At 45.1% G+C, this 16438-nt stretch overlaps 2 protein-coding genes across 4 annotated transcripts in view; one reads left to right on the plus strand and one right to left on the minus strand.

Moving 5' to 3' along the window:
- Positions 1–732: 732 nt before the first annotated feature.
- Positions 733–8309, minus strand: RpL19 (ribosomal protein L19). Its single transcript, XM_089564067.1, has 5 exons — positions 8165–8309; positions 7777–7883; positions 4267–4510; positions 2520–2630; positions 733–924 (listed from the first exon to the last, which is right to left on the minus strand). The coding sequence occupies exons 1-5, from the start codon at positions 8167–8169 to the stop codon at positions 789–791; spliced, it is 603 nt and encodes a 200-aa protein (XP_089420193.1). The 5' UTR covers positions 8170–8309; the 3' UTR covers positions 733–788.
- A 324-nt stretch (positions 8310–8633) lies between these two features.
- Pfk (ATP-dependent 6-phosphofructokinase) overlaps positions 8634–16438 on the plus strand; it is a 77088-nt gene continuing 69283 nt past the window's right edge. For 2 of the 3 annotated variants that reach the window (XM_089564079.1, XM_089564073.1), the window contains exons 1-2: positions 8634–8941; positions 13419–13570. In XM_089564079.1, coding sequence (XP_089420205.1) covers positions 8818–8941; positions 13419–13570 — 276 coding nt within the window. In that variant the 5' untranslated portion in view covers positions 8634–8817. The remainder of the gene's footprint in view (positions 8942–13418; positions 13571–16438) is intronic. The other variant, XM_089564086.1, reaches the window with a different exon arrangement.

Here is a 16438-nt window from a genome sequence, read left to right on the forward strand (position 1 = left end):
CGTAAAAAAGAATTGCCGACGATTACGTTACTTCCTAATGAGAGGTTTGAGCGCAGCTCATCAGCCGTTTCAGCTTTTCGATAGTTTGAGGCATAGAATTCGAGCAAGACATGTATGTACAATTACTTATTTTCACACATTCCTACCTCAATAAACACCACAAACTGTTCTTGTCATGAAGGAAGCTTTGTGGTCGGATAAATAGACGATATGCTCGACTTGCTGCACCGATGTCTGGCTCTCAAAGACGAGGTCTATGCAAGTATTTCGCGAGGTTGTCGCAGCCGTGGGAAGCGTTCAGAGCAAGAGGAACGGAATGCTCTCCCACACGAGTGGTAAGAAATTCCTGTTTGTCTTCATATGTACATTAAAAGTCCCTACCTACCATGCCACCCTGGCAGTTAATGGTTGATCACGAGAGTTCGCTCACCGTTGTTAGCGCTAACGCATGCAGCCCACATCTCTCCCCCTCATCACCCCACGTACCTATATAACCCAGGGAGCCAGTTATGCTATGGCTTCAGCGCCACGTAGTATGACTGCTGCACACTCTCACTCCTGTGGGCTATTGGACACAGCAAGAACGCAATGTGCCCACCTTTCCTCGTGCTCCTTCCACTTCTCACGGAAGACAAACCACCCCAGAACAAGTTTCTGCTGCAGTGCAGAAAGTGCGCACTGCCATGTGCACACAGCCGCAGAGAAACAAGTGTTGCCACAGGACACGGGAGGTCTGTGTACAGCAATAACAGTCCGCACATTTATTTTGCCCCCACGCAAGAGCCACTTCACGACTTCTTGACGGCAGCCGCGGCCTCCTCCTTCTGCAGGGACAGCAGCATCTCGGCCTTCTTCTGCTGTATCCTCTCCGCACGGCGGTTGCGAGCCTCGCGGACCTTCAGTCTCCTGGCCTCCGCTTGGTCGCTGGAAACAAAGAAAGACGATGAGCACATGAACACAACAATGAATACTGCGCATACATTCAAGCCCTGGTAACTGTTCAGCAGTTTTAGAAGATAACTGCACACAGTGCAGTATGCTACATTTGCAAATGCTTCTGAACCATTAATGCAGCCTGAAGATTTCAAAACTGGCTGGCTGGATTCAATGGGTGAAACCATATAAACATCTGGGCAGGTGCACATCATGTAGGTCTAGCAAAGAAGACAGATTGCAATGACCAGCTTCTGCTGGCGGCCATCTGGCATGCACAGAAGCTGCACATTAGACCCCTGAACTGCCCTCTGGGAACACTACGTAACAAATGCACTGCACAAAAAGTTGACTGCATTGCTGGGAAAACTGAAAAATGAAATACTGAAATGAAATAATTCCAGATTTTCTCCCCCCATCGGCACCAGTGCAAAATGCAGGCAGCATTATTTTTTTATCAAATATATCCCTCCAACAAGCGAGAAAAAACTAAAAAACAAAACGACTTTTCCCACCAATCTAGCAGCCCTTTACTACAATATTTATCAAAAGACTGCACCACCTCAATGTTCAACATGAAGCCTAATTTATCACCCTTTACTCTAGAAGCCCTCTTTACAGCAGCCTCTCTGTGCATGATAGTGTTACAAAGGGCAAATAGGTGGCGTGCAAAGTGAGTAACTTTTGCATTCTGAAATCTCCATAGCACCTGTGCTACTTTATTTCAATACTATTTTCCACTTAAGTAGTGTTGCACAGTGTCTCATTTTTACATAACTGATTCCCTGCTTTCCATTAAAGGGTTTCTCTCTTTCACACTTTTCTAACTTATCCAAGCTCTCAACAGAAACGACAAACCATATTTACTCGCACATAAAGAACACAAATGTTTTCCACAAAAAGCTGAAAATTTAGGGCTATGTTTATTATGCGGGGTAAAATATTCATAAAAGCTGCACTTTTGACAGCAAAAATTGGGGTGCATTCATTATGCAAATAGGGTATTAGAAAACTTGGGACCGTAACCTCTCATTCTAAATAATGTCACATCAATACACTGACCGACACAAATGTTTTGCATACTTCAGATAACTGAATAACCCTGAGCAACTAATATGCAGCCAACACTTATTTCATTGTTGCACAAGGCGTCTTTAAAAAGACTGCACCCACGCAGGACAGCTAATTCTATGCGAAGCCCCAAGGCATGCAACTAAATACGAGCCCCATTATATGCTTCCAGCATTATCAAGAATTATGTCTTTTTACATGCCACGAGCAGAGCTGTGCACCCACCCATACAAGCTTCTGAAGACTACCAACAGACAGAATGCAAACATTGCCCACAGAGGGAAACAACTCCCATCAAAAAATCAACTGCAAAAAACTATTGCCAGTTTTCTATGCACTGCATCCTGCAAAACACATCTTGAAGCAAGTAGACACTGACTGCATGCGGTAATAGCAACAGAGAGAGTTTGTATTTGAATTCGGCTTCCTAGTGGTGGCTCCAGAGCGGAGAGACTATGGAGGTGCACACCGACAAGGAGACCAAACTGCGACACAACAAAGAAGGAGCCACTCACTTGAGCTGCTTGGTCCTCATCTTCTCGGCCTTCTTCTTGTGGATGTACTCCATGAGGACACGCTTGTTCTTGAACACGTTGCCCTTGGCCTTCAAGTAGAGGTCGTGGTAGCTGCACAAGACACCACATCATCAATCACGAGAGTAGTACCAACAAGAGGGTGCTGCCAGAAAACTATAAGAGCTGAGAAGGCAGGGACCTGCAGTGTCTACCACTGCCAGGGTCAACGGTATGTAGTGCAAAGGCACGTCTAGGCTATCCCCAGCGATTTCGGCGATGTCTCATGCGAAGAAAATGAAGGTTTAGGTTTAGGTTTATGGGGTTTAACGTCTCAAAGCAGCTAAGGCTATGAGAGACGCCGTAGTGGAGGGCTCCGGAAATTTCGACCACCTCGGGTTCTTTAACGTGCACTGACATCGCACAGTACACGGGCCTCGAATTTCGCCTCCAAAGAAATTCAGCCGCCGAGGCCGGGATCAAACCCGCGTCTTTCGGGCCAGCAGCCGAGCACCATAGCCACTGAGCCACCGCGGCGGCCTGCAGAGTAAGGTTGGCAACATATGGTTTGGCATATGAGGCATGTCCCAACTACCCAAAATTCGCCCTTGCAATAACTTTGGCCAAATTTGACTGCCGGAGAATCAGGGTGGCTCGGGTGGAAGACAGGCTTGGCCTAGTCTCAAACAGAAATTGGCCCACCTCCAAAAATTCGAAAATGGAGTTGGAACAGACCCGGGACACCTCCAGAAATGGACTTGGCCCACCCCCGAAATTTGGGCGGCCCACCGTGCTTTTGTACAATATCTCGTGCTTGGCAATGCTAAACCGCCCGCTATTTTTTCTCCCCAGGTGGCCAGCACAATAAAATAGCCAATGCACTGTAGCCCAACCAATAATGCTTTCTCACTCCACACAGCCACAAAGTGATAAACAGCAAGTAGTCTCAACTGAGAATGCATAGTTGAGGAAGGAGCTATAAAGTGTGTTGCAGCGAAGAGCTCGAGATTAATTTGGACCATGTGGGGTTCTCGCCAAGAATTGAAACCGTAGTACACAAGCGACTTTGCATTTTGCCTCTCTTCAAAATATCGCTGCCGCAATAGGGCCGAAACATGCAACCTTCAGCTCAAGGCTGCAGCTTGCGAATCACAGCAGCAAATCTGTGCATACAATGCACCATGGTGAAATACACCACTGCCACGCAGACTGTTTTTTGAAGCACAATTCTTATTAAAACCTCCCGCAGACAACTTATCAGCAGCAATGTGCACAGTCACCGCTGTTATTGCCAATACTGCAAAGGGCAAGCAAGGCACAAACACACGGTGCCACTTCTAGAAACATGTTCTGGGACATGTCCAAGATGTTCCCAATGGCTAGCGCAGAGAAACCAATCACAGTTAGGCTCCTACTATGTGCTGTTGGCAATTTGATGCAAAAACACTGTCAGTGCGACAAAATGCATGAACAAATCCCACTCAAGTCAGAATATGAATGCTTCTACATTGCTCTTGCTAATGAAACGATACTCTAATCTGTCTGTACACCTAGCAACTGTCCTGGCCCCACTTTTGAAATGCAAACAGGAACTAGGTACACGAAATATGAGTACACAACAGACAAAATGCGACGAAGGACATGCGGTGACCTGAGCAGAGATAATGCATTAGAGTAGGTCACCATTTTCGAAACTACAAAAAAAGGCCGATACTCCCTACCCCCCAAAACAAGCCAGCACGATACTAACAGGTGCTTGTCGATCTTCTTGGCCTCACGGTACTTCTTGAGCAGCCGCCTGAGGACCCGCATCCTGCGGATCCAGATGACCTTGCGAGGCATACGGGCATTGGCCGTACCCTTCCTCTTGCCGGGGCCGCAGTGTCGCCCCTTGCGGCGAGCCTCCTGGTTCTTGCGGACACGGGCACGCGAGTGCACCGCCACGGGCTTGCGGATGATCAGACCATCCTTGATCAACTTGCGGATGTTCTGGCCTGCAATGGCAAGGTTACAGCTCTGGAAATGCTGCCTCAGTTGGAAGACATTTTTAAATGGTTTGGTTTATTGGGGTTTAACGTCCCAAAGCAACTCAGGCTATGAGGGACGCCGTAGTGGAGGGCTCCGGAAATTTCGACCACCTGGGGTTCTTTAACGTGCACTGACATCGCACAGTACACAGGCCTCTGGAATCTCGCCTTCATCGAAATTCAGCCGCCACGGCCGGGATCGAACCCGCGTCTTTCGGGTCAGCAGCCAAGCGCCGTAACCACTGAGCCACCGCGGTGGGGCCAGCAAACGCCTCCAGTAAGCGGTCAATCTAGAACTGCTCGGCTAATAATCAGAAAAGATTGGAACTGTGCAAGCATAAGTTTCTATTTCGCAACTTTTTCAAGGCGTCACTAGTAGGTTGTCATGCTGCTAATTATATGCACCAAGGTCAAATTGAAGTGGGTTTGTAATGACCGATTAGCATATTCTTAAAGCAAAGTCTTACTGAAACTGAGCTTCTGTAAACTATAAAATTGTTGATGGTTTATGCGGTTTAACGTCCCAAAGCCACTCAGGCTATAAGGGATGCCGCAGTAAAGGGCTCCGAAAATTTCAACCACCTGGGGTTTTTTATTGTACGCTGATATCACACAGTACACAGGCCTCTAGCATTTCGTCTCCATCAAAATGTAATCCCAACGGCTGGGATGAAACCCACGTCTTTTGGGTCAGCAACCGAGCACCTTAACCACTGAGCCACTGTGGTAGCTGTGTAAACTAGAAAAGGCCAAAAAGAAATACAAGTCAACACCACAGTTTTAGGCAGTGTGTCCGAACTGTTTGTTGCATGAGTATCCCAGGGGCTAGGCCACACCACCATACACTTCAAAACTGTGTTCACAGTCCATGTCTGTCTTAAAAGTCAGAAGTTTTAAATGAGTGAAAAAATTTTTAGCTTTCTCGAAAATAAACAGGTCTTTTGCTACCAGACAATCACCAGAGCCAGAAAGAACCACACAATAGATTTTTACTGAGAAGAAAAGCTGGGTGGAGCTGTATTCAGTGTTGCTTCATTGTCAGATGGTTTTACAGTTGCCTCTGAAGAGGCTTTTTTTACAAGTGAGGCTTACAGGCTTTTCCCAAACAACATTTGACTTAAGTGAATTAAGAGTGGTGAAGGCTGACAGACAAGAGTTACTTTTGGCACAAATTAAAAAAAAAAAAAATGCAGCCTTATATCGAATGCTGGCAGAACCAGAATATGGCACAGGCAACACATGTGAGAGCAACTACTGACTTTCACATAGTGTATTTGCTTTGTAACCTTGTTTATTTTTGTTATTATATTTTCTTGTCGTGATTTCTAACTTCACCATTGTTGCTGATCCTAAGGCATAGTATTTACTAACAAATGTATGTACCCTCTCCTGCTTGGACGAATTTGGTCTGCAGTATTCTGTAAATAATAAAATATGGAACTCTACCCCGGCCACATTTCGAGGGAGATGAAATGCTAGAGGCCCATGTACAGTGCGATGTCACTGCACGTTGAAGAACCCCAGGTGGTCAAAATTATAGGAACCCTCCACTATGGCATCCCTCACAGCCCGAATTAGTTTAGGACGATAAACCCCATAAACAAAAAAAATATACAGAAAAACAAATTTTGTAGGAGCACACGCATCAACTAGCACCAAAGTCAGAAATATCTGTTCACATTACCATCAGATACCAAATTTTTCCTGTCATCATGACATGAGTCAAATACTGCAGCACTGTTAAAAACATGAACTTAAAAAAACTGCTGCAGCACTTGTGCATTCCTTTTGTCAGTGCAGCAGATGCCCGCTGCACTTCCGTGTCCCGTTTCGTAAGTGCTCACATAGTACTCCCTGATCAAATGAAATGCAACCAGCGCATGACCAAAGGTCTATGTTACGCTGTCTGCCTGTCATCAGAGAGAGGCACGCTCTACCGTTTTCAACTGTTCTGCTCGGTTTCTTCCGACAGTTGCTTTCTCGCTGATGCGCCACATTTTTTTTTTTATTGTAGTACAGCACTGCAGTTCTGCTCACTGCCAGAAACGAGATTCAGTGACAGCAACGTTGGACACCGATCACAACTCGATCGGTCGTTTGCACTGCTTGCATCGCAACCAGACACTGATTACAGAGCAATGATAGAAGCAAAATCAAACTCTGCAGGCCAGGGAGCTAAGGGTGCTCGCTTCATCCATGCGGCCTACAAATGCTGCTGCCGCCAGCGATGCCGTGCTGCACAAGTTGCCATCGGTGGAAAGTATAAATGTGGCACAACAGTGGCAAAGCAAGCAGACGAAGGTAAAATGAAACAGACGCAAAACTATCACAAACCGGATGGGTGCATCCATATTTGATCCACCAGAAACTGAACCTATGGCCACTCGCTCAGCTGTTCGCATTTCATTTGACACCTACAGCACAGCACGAGTTCTTGGCTGGCTAGCACTCTCCAAAGTGGAAGTGCAGCTGTAGTGCAGCAAAATGGCGGCGCCCATGCGTTCGCGGCGCCAGGATTGTAAACCTGAGCGGTCAAGCCCCGCGGCCAGCACTTCAGCGCATTATCGTCAATCGACGAAAACGATGAATCCCGGGGCTGGCAGACAGCAACAATTTTATTGCGATTTTTTGTCGAAAATACTTCACGCGGTTCGGGCGGTATGCAGTTGGCTGCAATTTGGTGGCGACGCCAGAGCGAGCGACTACCAGGCCTGCACTCGGCCATTCGTTTTGGAAGCAGCCAGTGCCAAGCTGCACTTGAACTGCCTGATCTGGAGCTCGCACGCGGCATCCCCAGGAGAGCTGTACGGAACTGGTGCAGCGAGTGCAGCCAAATCGAACACGGCTAGTCTCAAACGCCCGGTTTTGCAGGCTCCCCAAAAGAAACTGCATTATTATTTGAAACTGCTAGCTCCAGGTCATCTGATCAACCCGCGTTTTGGCTACTTTTGAGGCACGGTACGAGAGAATAAAAACGCTGTGCTCAAACACGCAGCCGTTGCAGGATGGCCAGCTGAAGTGCACATCCCTATCACACAACACCAAGCCGTCGTGCATGTGGCAACCGGTTTGAAGGCACCAGTGTCCACGAGAACGCTTCGCAGTATTCCTCACATTACCAGGCGCTGCATTCGGATAGTTACGCCATGATTAACCATGCCAGTACAAAGGTAAGCAACTTCATGACCATACAAAATGCAGGCAACTCAGTAGACAGGGAGGAGGTCACTCACGGGAGTTGGAGTTTGCGATCTCGTTCGTCTCGTTGGGATCCAACCAGACCTTTTTGCGGCCGCATTTGAGGACGGCGGCGGCCAGCCGTTTCTGTAAGCGCAGCGTACTGCGAGGAAATCATGACAGCAGGTTACCTTTCCAAGCTTCGAGAACACCCATCAGCAGCAGAATGCACACGGGAAATGTGCTAGGGCTGACAGCTAAGCCTAGCGCCACATCATGTGCCTCCGGCTTTGCGGCGAAGTATGTTTAATTCGCTTAGTCGCATTAAATTGACCACACATAACTTTAGCAGGCGAACACAACTGCGATATTTAAAGCACATAGCGTGCCCCATGGTAGCAACTTTACTCATATTTTGGTACTCAAAACGCAGAGACAAGTTACCTCATGCTTGCAGCAAAACCACGCGCAGCCTGAAAGGAGCAGAAAGGGATCTGATCGGTAAGTGGTTCCTCCGCTCAAAGTGTAGTCCCTATATTTTAGTGAAGAAACAAAGCCCGTCAGCGACAATGTAAAATTTAGGTACAAAATTTGACATCACCAGCTTTGAATAGGTGCAGGAAATGCAAAGAATAATGCTTTGAACTAAATTACTCGGCAGCAAGTTTCTGCGTGTTCTGTTTTTTGTGTTCATCCGCGCCAGTGGATGGCAAAGTAGGCTCGTGAAAGGCGCGCAAATATTAATAGAAATAACGTTTACCAATATATTGGCTTAAATAAATACATAATTTTAAGGTTAAATTTAAATAGCAATGATAAAATATTTATTTTAAACAAAGAACAAAACTCTTCTTCTCTGTCGTTTATTGAATGAACTATCATCATCAGTGTGTGTCTGATACCGAAAGTGTCGAGAGCAGTCAAGCGGTAGCGGCATCTTCCCCTCACAGCCTCTGAGGGAGTGAAGGTCGAAGGGACGGCTGTGCATTTTGCGAGCAGAGAATACAGTCGCGTTTTATCTGCGCTTGTATTCCCATCTCGCGTTGCTCGCATCTTCCGGCCGCTTAGGAGCGGAGGTGCTCCCAGTATCTACGAACATGACCGACGAGAGGATTTCGTCCGGGGCCGAAATCGCGAACACCGTTCGCGAGACCCGGGTCGCCCAGGGATCGCACAAAGGGAAAGTGATCGCGGTCTTCACCAGCGGCGGTGACTCGCAAGGTAATCTCCCATTTTGTATCACCACTCTTGCACTTGCAGGAACAAACATGCTGGGAGTGGCCCTCATCAGTGCATTCGATTGAGCCTAATTCGGCCGTGGCGGCCTTTTTATATCGTATCTACGTGACGGTCTCCGCGTAGTACGTACTGTACGTTGCGCGCGCGATGACCGGTATTGCGCGGTTCTTACGGACGTGTCATTTGCATTGCTTCCGTCTTGTTATCCTGATGGCCGTGATAAGCGCGCTGCCTGTGACTCACAGCTTAAACATTGCATGGCACTGGTTGGTGAAGACGAAGTCTTCCGATTGAGCTGCTGTTTTCGGTTGGACGTTAGGTCCTGTCATCGGATCGCGTACTGCAGTTTCTACGAATATCACGATCATCTTTTCAATTGATTGAGCACGTGGCACGCGTGCAGTAGGAATTGCTAGATGCGGAAACTTGGAGTCTCTGGATACTTTTAAAAAGTCCGTGTAAGCACGTCTTTGTGGGAGAACCTTTTTGTCTAAATTAGGATGCAGTTAATCGATCGATTGTACTGCATCCACAGCGCATTACTTCGCACTCAAGGCTGTAATGAATGTGTACTGTGGCACTTTAATTGACGGTATCGCTTCATTGGCGATTAATGGGAACTTAGTTTGGTGGGGCTTGTGGGAATAGCAGCTTTGCCAGTACGTATACGCCGGTCAGTAGCAGACGACGCGCGCGCGCAGGCCAGCAATCTCGGCCCAATCTTGGCACTGCGTCCACTCCCCCTGTTGCGTGCGTAAATACTGCCGAGGGAAAGGGGGCTGCGGCAGTGACCGTTCAGTGACAGGATTTGAACCCGTGAATCCTGCCATCTATTAGGCGCGACGCTTGCTGGCAAACTTCTCGTGCTGTACTGTTGCTGTTGTCTTTGGCGCTCGCTGACAGCATTCACCTTGCGGATGACCTCTGGCGCTCTCGGGCTTCCAAACCTGTCGGGCGCGTCCCACTTTCGGATTTTCTCTGCTGCGCGCGCTCAGCTTCCGTCGGCGGTTGTGATGCTGTCATCCATCACTACTTCGCCATCCTCCACCATCTTAATTGATTTGCTAATTTCATTTGTATGTTTTATATGTGGTACATTGTTAATGTGCCCAACGACGTTCTTCGTCTTGTGGCACTTCTGGAGGATTATTGCAGTATTTTTTTCCTTCCATTTTCAAGCGCAATATGTCGTGCCGTTGCATAATCAATGTCCTGAATGATGCAATGCTGGGGTACATATGGCAATGTAGTACCAGTTCGTGCAGTATTACATTTGCAAGATGAATGTTTGCATTTATTCTCTCATTAGTACAGATGTTCATGATCGAGTAAATAGATGTTTGAAGCATTTTGCATTCATCCCTCAGTTCCATTATCACACAGCTGAATTTTAAGTGCATGAACTACTTGTCTGTGGCCACAAGACATCGGAAATGATCTCTTCCTTCAAGGCCAATTTCAGGGCTTGCAGCCCACTGAGATGGCTTCTTTCCAAGATTTGATTCCCCCAATAGAGTGCCCCTCTCATTCCTTTGGGTGTCGCAGCCTTGGAGCTCAGTTGTCTGCAGTTCTGAGTTTGATGTTCTTTGCAACTTCCATGACGGTGTTTTGGACATGATTTACAGACAAAAAAATCATTTTGTACTTATGCTTCTGGTCTGCAGAATGCTTCAGTAATCCCTGACCTGACTTTGTGCTATCATTGTCATATGATCTGTCATTTTATGATACAGGAAAAAACCGGCATGCATTAAAAGCAGATGTGCATACTCAAACTGTAATTAAGGAGAGGAATTCTACATGGTCAGGGTATCTAATGCCCAAAATTGATTACCAGGGGTCTATCTGATCAGTGACCAACACTTTTATACAGAAAGTATTATCAATCTTTCATTCACACTGTGATCACAGCAGACCTTTTTTTTGGCGGAGGCAAGGACAATGCTTTATCTTAGAGTTCAAGGAGGAATTCCAATTTTTGCTAGGATTCATCGCTTTCCTTAATGTTCTAAAAGGCCACATGAAACAGGGATTCCATATGTGGGCCAGCGTGAACTTTGGGACTCGGGGACGTATAAAGATACATTGAAACACGGAACACAGTGCTGACTAACAACTATAATGAAAAAAAGAGGTGGAATGGGTGGTAATGAAAAAAGGGGCGAAATGGGCGGAAATATATTATAACCCCAGGTGCCTGAACCTAACCCAAATGCCTGAAATTCACTGGGGCTACTCCTTTGCAGCATATGCCTCCGTAACTGTCCCTGAAGGTAATGAGCTAAGCTCAGGATCAGCCATTGGATCCAACAATTTATTGGTTTCTTGCTTAGTTGCTCTCACGGAGTGATGTCTGCCTGGTAAAACGGAATGAAGCTAGAGGAGGGATTGCAAGAAGAGTTGCACACCTCTTTCTGGCATGGCATCGTGATGTATACCTAGCGCTTTTTTCCTCGTGGTCAACGATTGAGCAGAAACCAGGAAAAAGGAGCAGGAAGACAAAAACGAGGAAGAATGAATTTGTGCATTTGCACTTCTTTTTCTCCGTTTGTCAGTGTGCGCCCAAAGGCATATGTAGCTGGGTTAGCTGGTGCCTTTTAACTGGAGAAGAGCAATGAGATAGTTTTCAAGATGACTCACATTTCGGAGGACAGTAAAAAGCTTGACTTTGCATTGAGGCAGGTAATGCTCTTGTTTTTTTCTGATTCCTTGTGCTCATGAAAAAAATTGTAGAGCTAAGCTGACCGGCGAAAGCTGTTATAGCCTATTTGATGTAGCCATTTGACCCTGTGTTTGGCCAGAGAATCTGCATTGTCAGCCATAAGAGAAAGCCGAGCTGTGCTCATGCGAATCAGCGGAATTTGATCTAGACTCCCATCTCTTTTCTCTCGAGTTGAAGGCAAACAGTGCAACGACGCAGACAGAGTAGAAGAAAACACAGGACAAGCGCTGACTCACACCTGTTTTGGAAAAAAAGGCTGAGCAACGAAAAGAATCTGAAACAACTTGTGGGGTTAAGCACGAAACAATGTATGTGCCATGCGCAGAAGAGGTAGTTTACAAAATCCCAATGTCATGCGGACAAATATATAATCAAATAATCTGCAAATAATCTGGTAGCTAACAAATCTAATAATCTAACTGACCATGTTCGAGACTGCCAATCTTGTTTTCCTTCGTTGCCTTACTGTGATACCCTCTACAAACACCCGTCCCGATTAACACGTGAGATTATGGAAGCATATCACATGAAGAAAAAAACAAGGTTATGCGTCAGTAAGCCATCTATTTCATTATATGACAGTGAGGTTGCATACCTCGATGCCACGTAGAAACATGGGTTTTGTCTGTGTACCAGCTGATAAGTTGGCCACTTTTTCTATAAAATGTACTGCTTTCCTTGAATAAATTTCAGTTGTGAGTCAGTGCTTGTCCTGTGTTTTCTTCTACTCTGTCTGCGTCGTTGCGCTGTTTGCCTTCAATATGTACCACCAACTCGCCCGTTTGGCTATAGTGTTTATCTTTTCTCTTGCTTCCCTCTAGTTGCTTGTCAATGGGGTCCCGGAATAGGGGCTCCACCTAGTATTGTGAGGTAGGGCCCCACCCCAATCACCTCTCTTTAAATATTTAATGGATGATAAATGTTTTTCACCACCTCTAGCTTTTGCTCTCTCCATCTCCCTTAAACGTGGAGAGGGAGATTTTCCTCTCTTAAAACTTTGCCACGTGCCAACAGTGACAGGTGGGAAATAAATGAAATTATAATATTAGCTTAAATTAACCCAGTAATTAAGGTCTTATGACTGGCACTGTAGAACGGAGGGCTATCAAAGCTATAAGAACTTTCACTATAAAACAAATCCTTTATTTGTCATTGATACATGTCTCTTGTTTTTTGGTCAAATGTTTAGGGGAATCCCCCTAGGTGGAGTAGATTTGTAATAGGGGAGTAATTACTCATTGACATCCACCCGAGCGCAGCCATACGGCTACAAAGGAAAGCTATACAGCTTTCTCAGAAACTTCGCAGTTAAAGAAAAATTCGTCCTGGTCCGAGGTTCGAACCCGGGACCACCGCTTCACCGGAGCAGTCGCTCTACCAATTGAGCTAACCGGGACGGCAAGCTTATGGTAGGGCGAAAGCAAATTGATCAATAACTCGAAGTGGTAACTGTGTTGGTCAAATGTTTAGAGGAATCCCCCAAGGTGGAGTAGATTTGTAATAGGGGAGTAATTACTCATTGACATCCACCCGAGCGCAGCCATACGGCTCTTGTTTTTTGTCTTTAAGGATGTGTTCTGTTTTGGGGCCATTTTTCCAGCTATGCAGGCATTCTATATTCATCAGTCTATTTGCAAGTGAGGTATGAGTAACTGATGGGGGAAAAGGGGGTTTCTGCGCAAACTATGTCTTTGGAGTGGTGTCGTCAATGCCCACTGTGCTTTGTGTGTGATGCAGGCATGAACTCGGCCGTGCGTGCTGTGGTGCGCATGGGCCTGTACCTTGGAGCGAGGGTGTTTTTCATCAGCGAAGGCTACCAGGGCATGGTTGATGGTGGCGAGTACATCCAGGAGGCAAGCTGGGTCAGCGTGTCTGGCATCATTCACAAGGTGAATCTATAGCGGGGCTGGAGATCTTTCACCTATGGCAATACCCTGCAGTAGCTAAACACTGCTACTGGTTTGTGGGAGTCATAGATGCTTATCTCCAACACTGAAGAGATATTTATGAATTATCTCCAGAAATTTGGAATACCTTCCCATTGCCAATAAAATCATGCCAACTTTTTTTGTTTGTAAAGATTATGAAAAAAATCTGCTTTGAAACTGGTGACAGGTTTACATAACTTTTGCTTTCCTGGTTTCATTTGTTTCGGTTTATTTGTCATAAACACAAAGATTGTTCTGATATCTGGTATTGCATGTGGATGTGCTGTTGTTGTAATTTAATTTTTTTAAGTTTATTTTCATTTGTCCATGTACAATCTTTGGACTATGGATCACTGATCTATGTAATAATAAGCACACTTCTTTTTATGTGTGTGTGTCTAAAAAACTGATTTTGTTCGGAAAGTACAATTGTGTACATTTCTAGGGCCAGACACTGAAAGGCTTTTACTTTTCATGAACTCATGAAAGATTGGAAGTGTTCTTCGTTCTTGCTTTTTTTTTTTTGCACTGAATACCCTGATGTTTCAAAGCATCCTTTATGCTGGTGCATATTTATTATTTTTGGTAATACATTACCCCATGTAATCAGTGCCCCCCTTAAATTTTGGTGAACTTTTGAAAAACTGCTTTTGCTTTCTATATCACTTACTCACAAACCACTATGTTCTCTATCTTTGTTATTTGTGCATTTTTTGTAACAGTTTTTACATTGTTATGTTCTTTCTCAGCTTGCTGTATTAACCACCTGAAGTGGTTTTTTGTCTTTGAAAATTGTGCTCTGATTTATCCTCCCGTATCTAGTGCCCCCAGTGGGCCCTTAGGGTATTTGAGTAAATAAAATAAATAAATAAATTATACTAGCTAGTAAACAAAGTTAATAACCTTGTCTGCTTGGGCATGCTCTGCATGCAGTTTTGTAAATGAAAAAAAGTAAGGTAGCCATTTGCATAATGACAGTACTCAACTAAATGGGCCATCAAGTTGCCCGAGTCTCTGTACAGGATACAAACCTGTATTGATTGCATGCTATCCTGAGGCTGCATAGCTTAGTACTGTGTGTGTTTTGTTGGTGTGCTGGATTCTTGTGCAGTGATCCAGAGATTGTACATTTTTTACCTGTCAGGAGTGTTGTACATGTTCTCGGTCCTCTGATTTTTCTCTAATGAAGTTTGTAGTGATGTCAAACCTTTCTGCTTGTGACAACTGCTTGGAAAAACTGGCAGAGTTTTAATTAATTTTTTATTTTTGTGCTGCCTTTTGTAAACCTGAGTATATCGAATACGGAAAGAAATGATGTATACGATATTTTTGTGATTCGTGGAAGTCCCTTGCAGTTAAAGGGGCTGCGAAGCACTGCTTGGGGGGATACCGGCTACACTTCAGGTGGATTCTTAATGTCACACAGATGCTGACTTAAAAAGAATTACAGGAATCGATGCACAGGAACGGGAGTTATTCAATGAAGAAATTTGAAAATACAAGCAAACAAAACGCTGCTCTCAACTCGATTTTGGCGGGGCTTCCCACTCCTATTTCGCTCTCCCAATGACAGCACCTGGTGCAACCAATCAAAACAGCTTGCCAGAGCACGTCGCGGAAGTTTGCACTCCATGGTTGCCTGCTCTCTGTAACTCGTTCTTGCTGAGACTGGCAGCGTCGTTTCCATGCCAGAGCCCCTGGTGGTGTATTTTTATTTTACTTGCTATGCAGGGCTTTTATCTAAGACAAACAAGTTGTTTTTGTTGATCTAATATAAAACACTGGCAAATGACAAAATGTGTCTCTATTTATTCACACAATTTGCAGTATATTTACTGTTTGTCCGGTCATCAAGCTCGCGCCAGGTGATGTCATATCCGCAGCTAAAACCCGCCACTGTGTGGGGACACTATCAGAGCCATGATTTTGTTTTTGGGAGGACATTAAAATATTAAAAAACGGAATATACGCGGTATTACCAACGCTAATTGCACCATTGTATTTCACTGTATGCAATCAACAGGGAAAACAGTCAACTAAGATTGTGTTTCTGGGCCCCTTTAAGTGCTGGAAGTATAAATTTGCAGCTGCCAATCGCAGTTACTGGCTGTCTGCAAAGTGAGACCATGTTCAGAAGTACGAGGATGGAACGTGTTTTTTTTTTTAAACATATAGAAGAAACTTCTGCAGGCCACATTAGGATTTTACTGAAGTTTCACTTATTCCTCCCTGAACTTGTTTTAAATGCTGTATGAATGCCTGCGTACCAGTTCGGTTGTCTTTGGTGTGGCTCTACCTTTCTGAAAAAGAAAGAATGGCACCTTGTAGGCATATGCCTAAATGATGACCAGCCTGAGGCATTCATGTACCTAGGTTTCTGTCGTAGTGTGTGGAGATTTTTTTTATGGGCTTTTTCGAAGCGCTGCTTGGGCACGTGTAAGCATTGCTTTGCTCTTATGGCTGGACTTGGTGTTGCTTTTTATTCCATCTCGTAAATGGTTAAGAGGCACAAAGTGTAATATTTGTTAGATACGATATTTGAAATGTAAAACTGACCAAGTGTCCTAGTTAAAGGTCAACTCCAAAAGGCTTTTGGACATACTCAGCTAATGGTAGCATATATCTAAAGCCTTCCTTTCTTTGGAACACTAATTGCTTATTGTTTTTATTCTGAGTGAAATACAGTAGACTCCCGTTAAGACGAACTTGCTTAAGATGAACCCTTGGGTTAAGATGAACAGTGGTGGTCATTTGTTTGGTTTCCCATAGAGTCAATGCAAAAAAAATCTGCTTAAGATGTACACTGCACACGTGCTAATTGGTTAAGAT

This window comes from Amblyomma mixtum, chromosome 1 (genome assembly GCF_055824585.1).
Source record: "Amblyomma mixtum isolate Tamu chromosome 1, ASM5582458v1, whole genome shotgun sequence".
NCBI classification, from domain to species: domain Eukaryota; kingdom Metazoa; phylum Arthropoda; class Arachnida; order Ixodida; family Ixodidae; genus Amblyomma; species Amblyomma mixtum.

Excerpts from the sequence above, each read along its gene's own strand:
- RpL19 (XM_089564067.1), bottom strand. Across the intron at positions 4,511-7,776 it reads GATCGCAAACTCCAACTCCC|GCCAGAACATCCGCAAGTTG; the intron begins GTGAGTGACCTC and ends TTGCCATTGCAG. Across the intron at positions 2,631-4,266 it reads AAGAAGATCGACAAGCACCT|CTACCACGACCTCTACTTGA; the intron begins GTTAGTATCGTG and ends TGTCTTGTGCAG.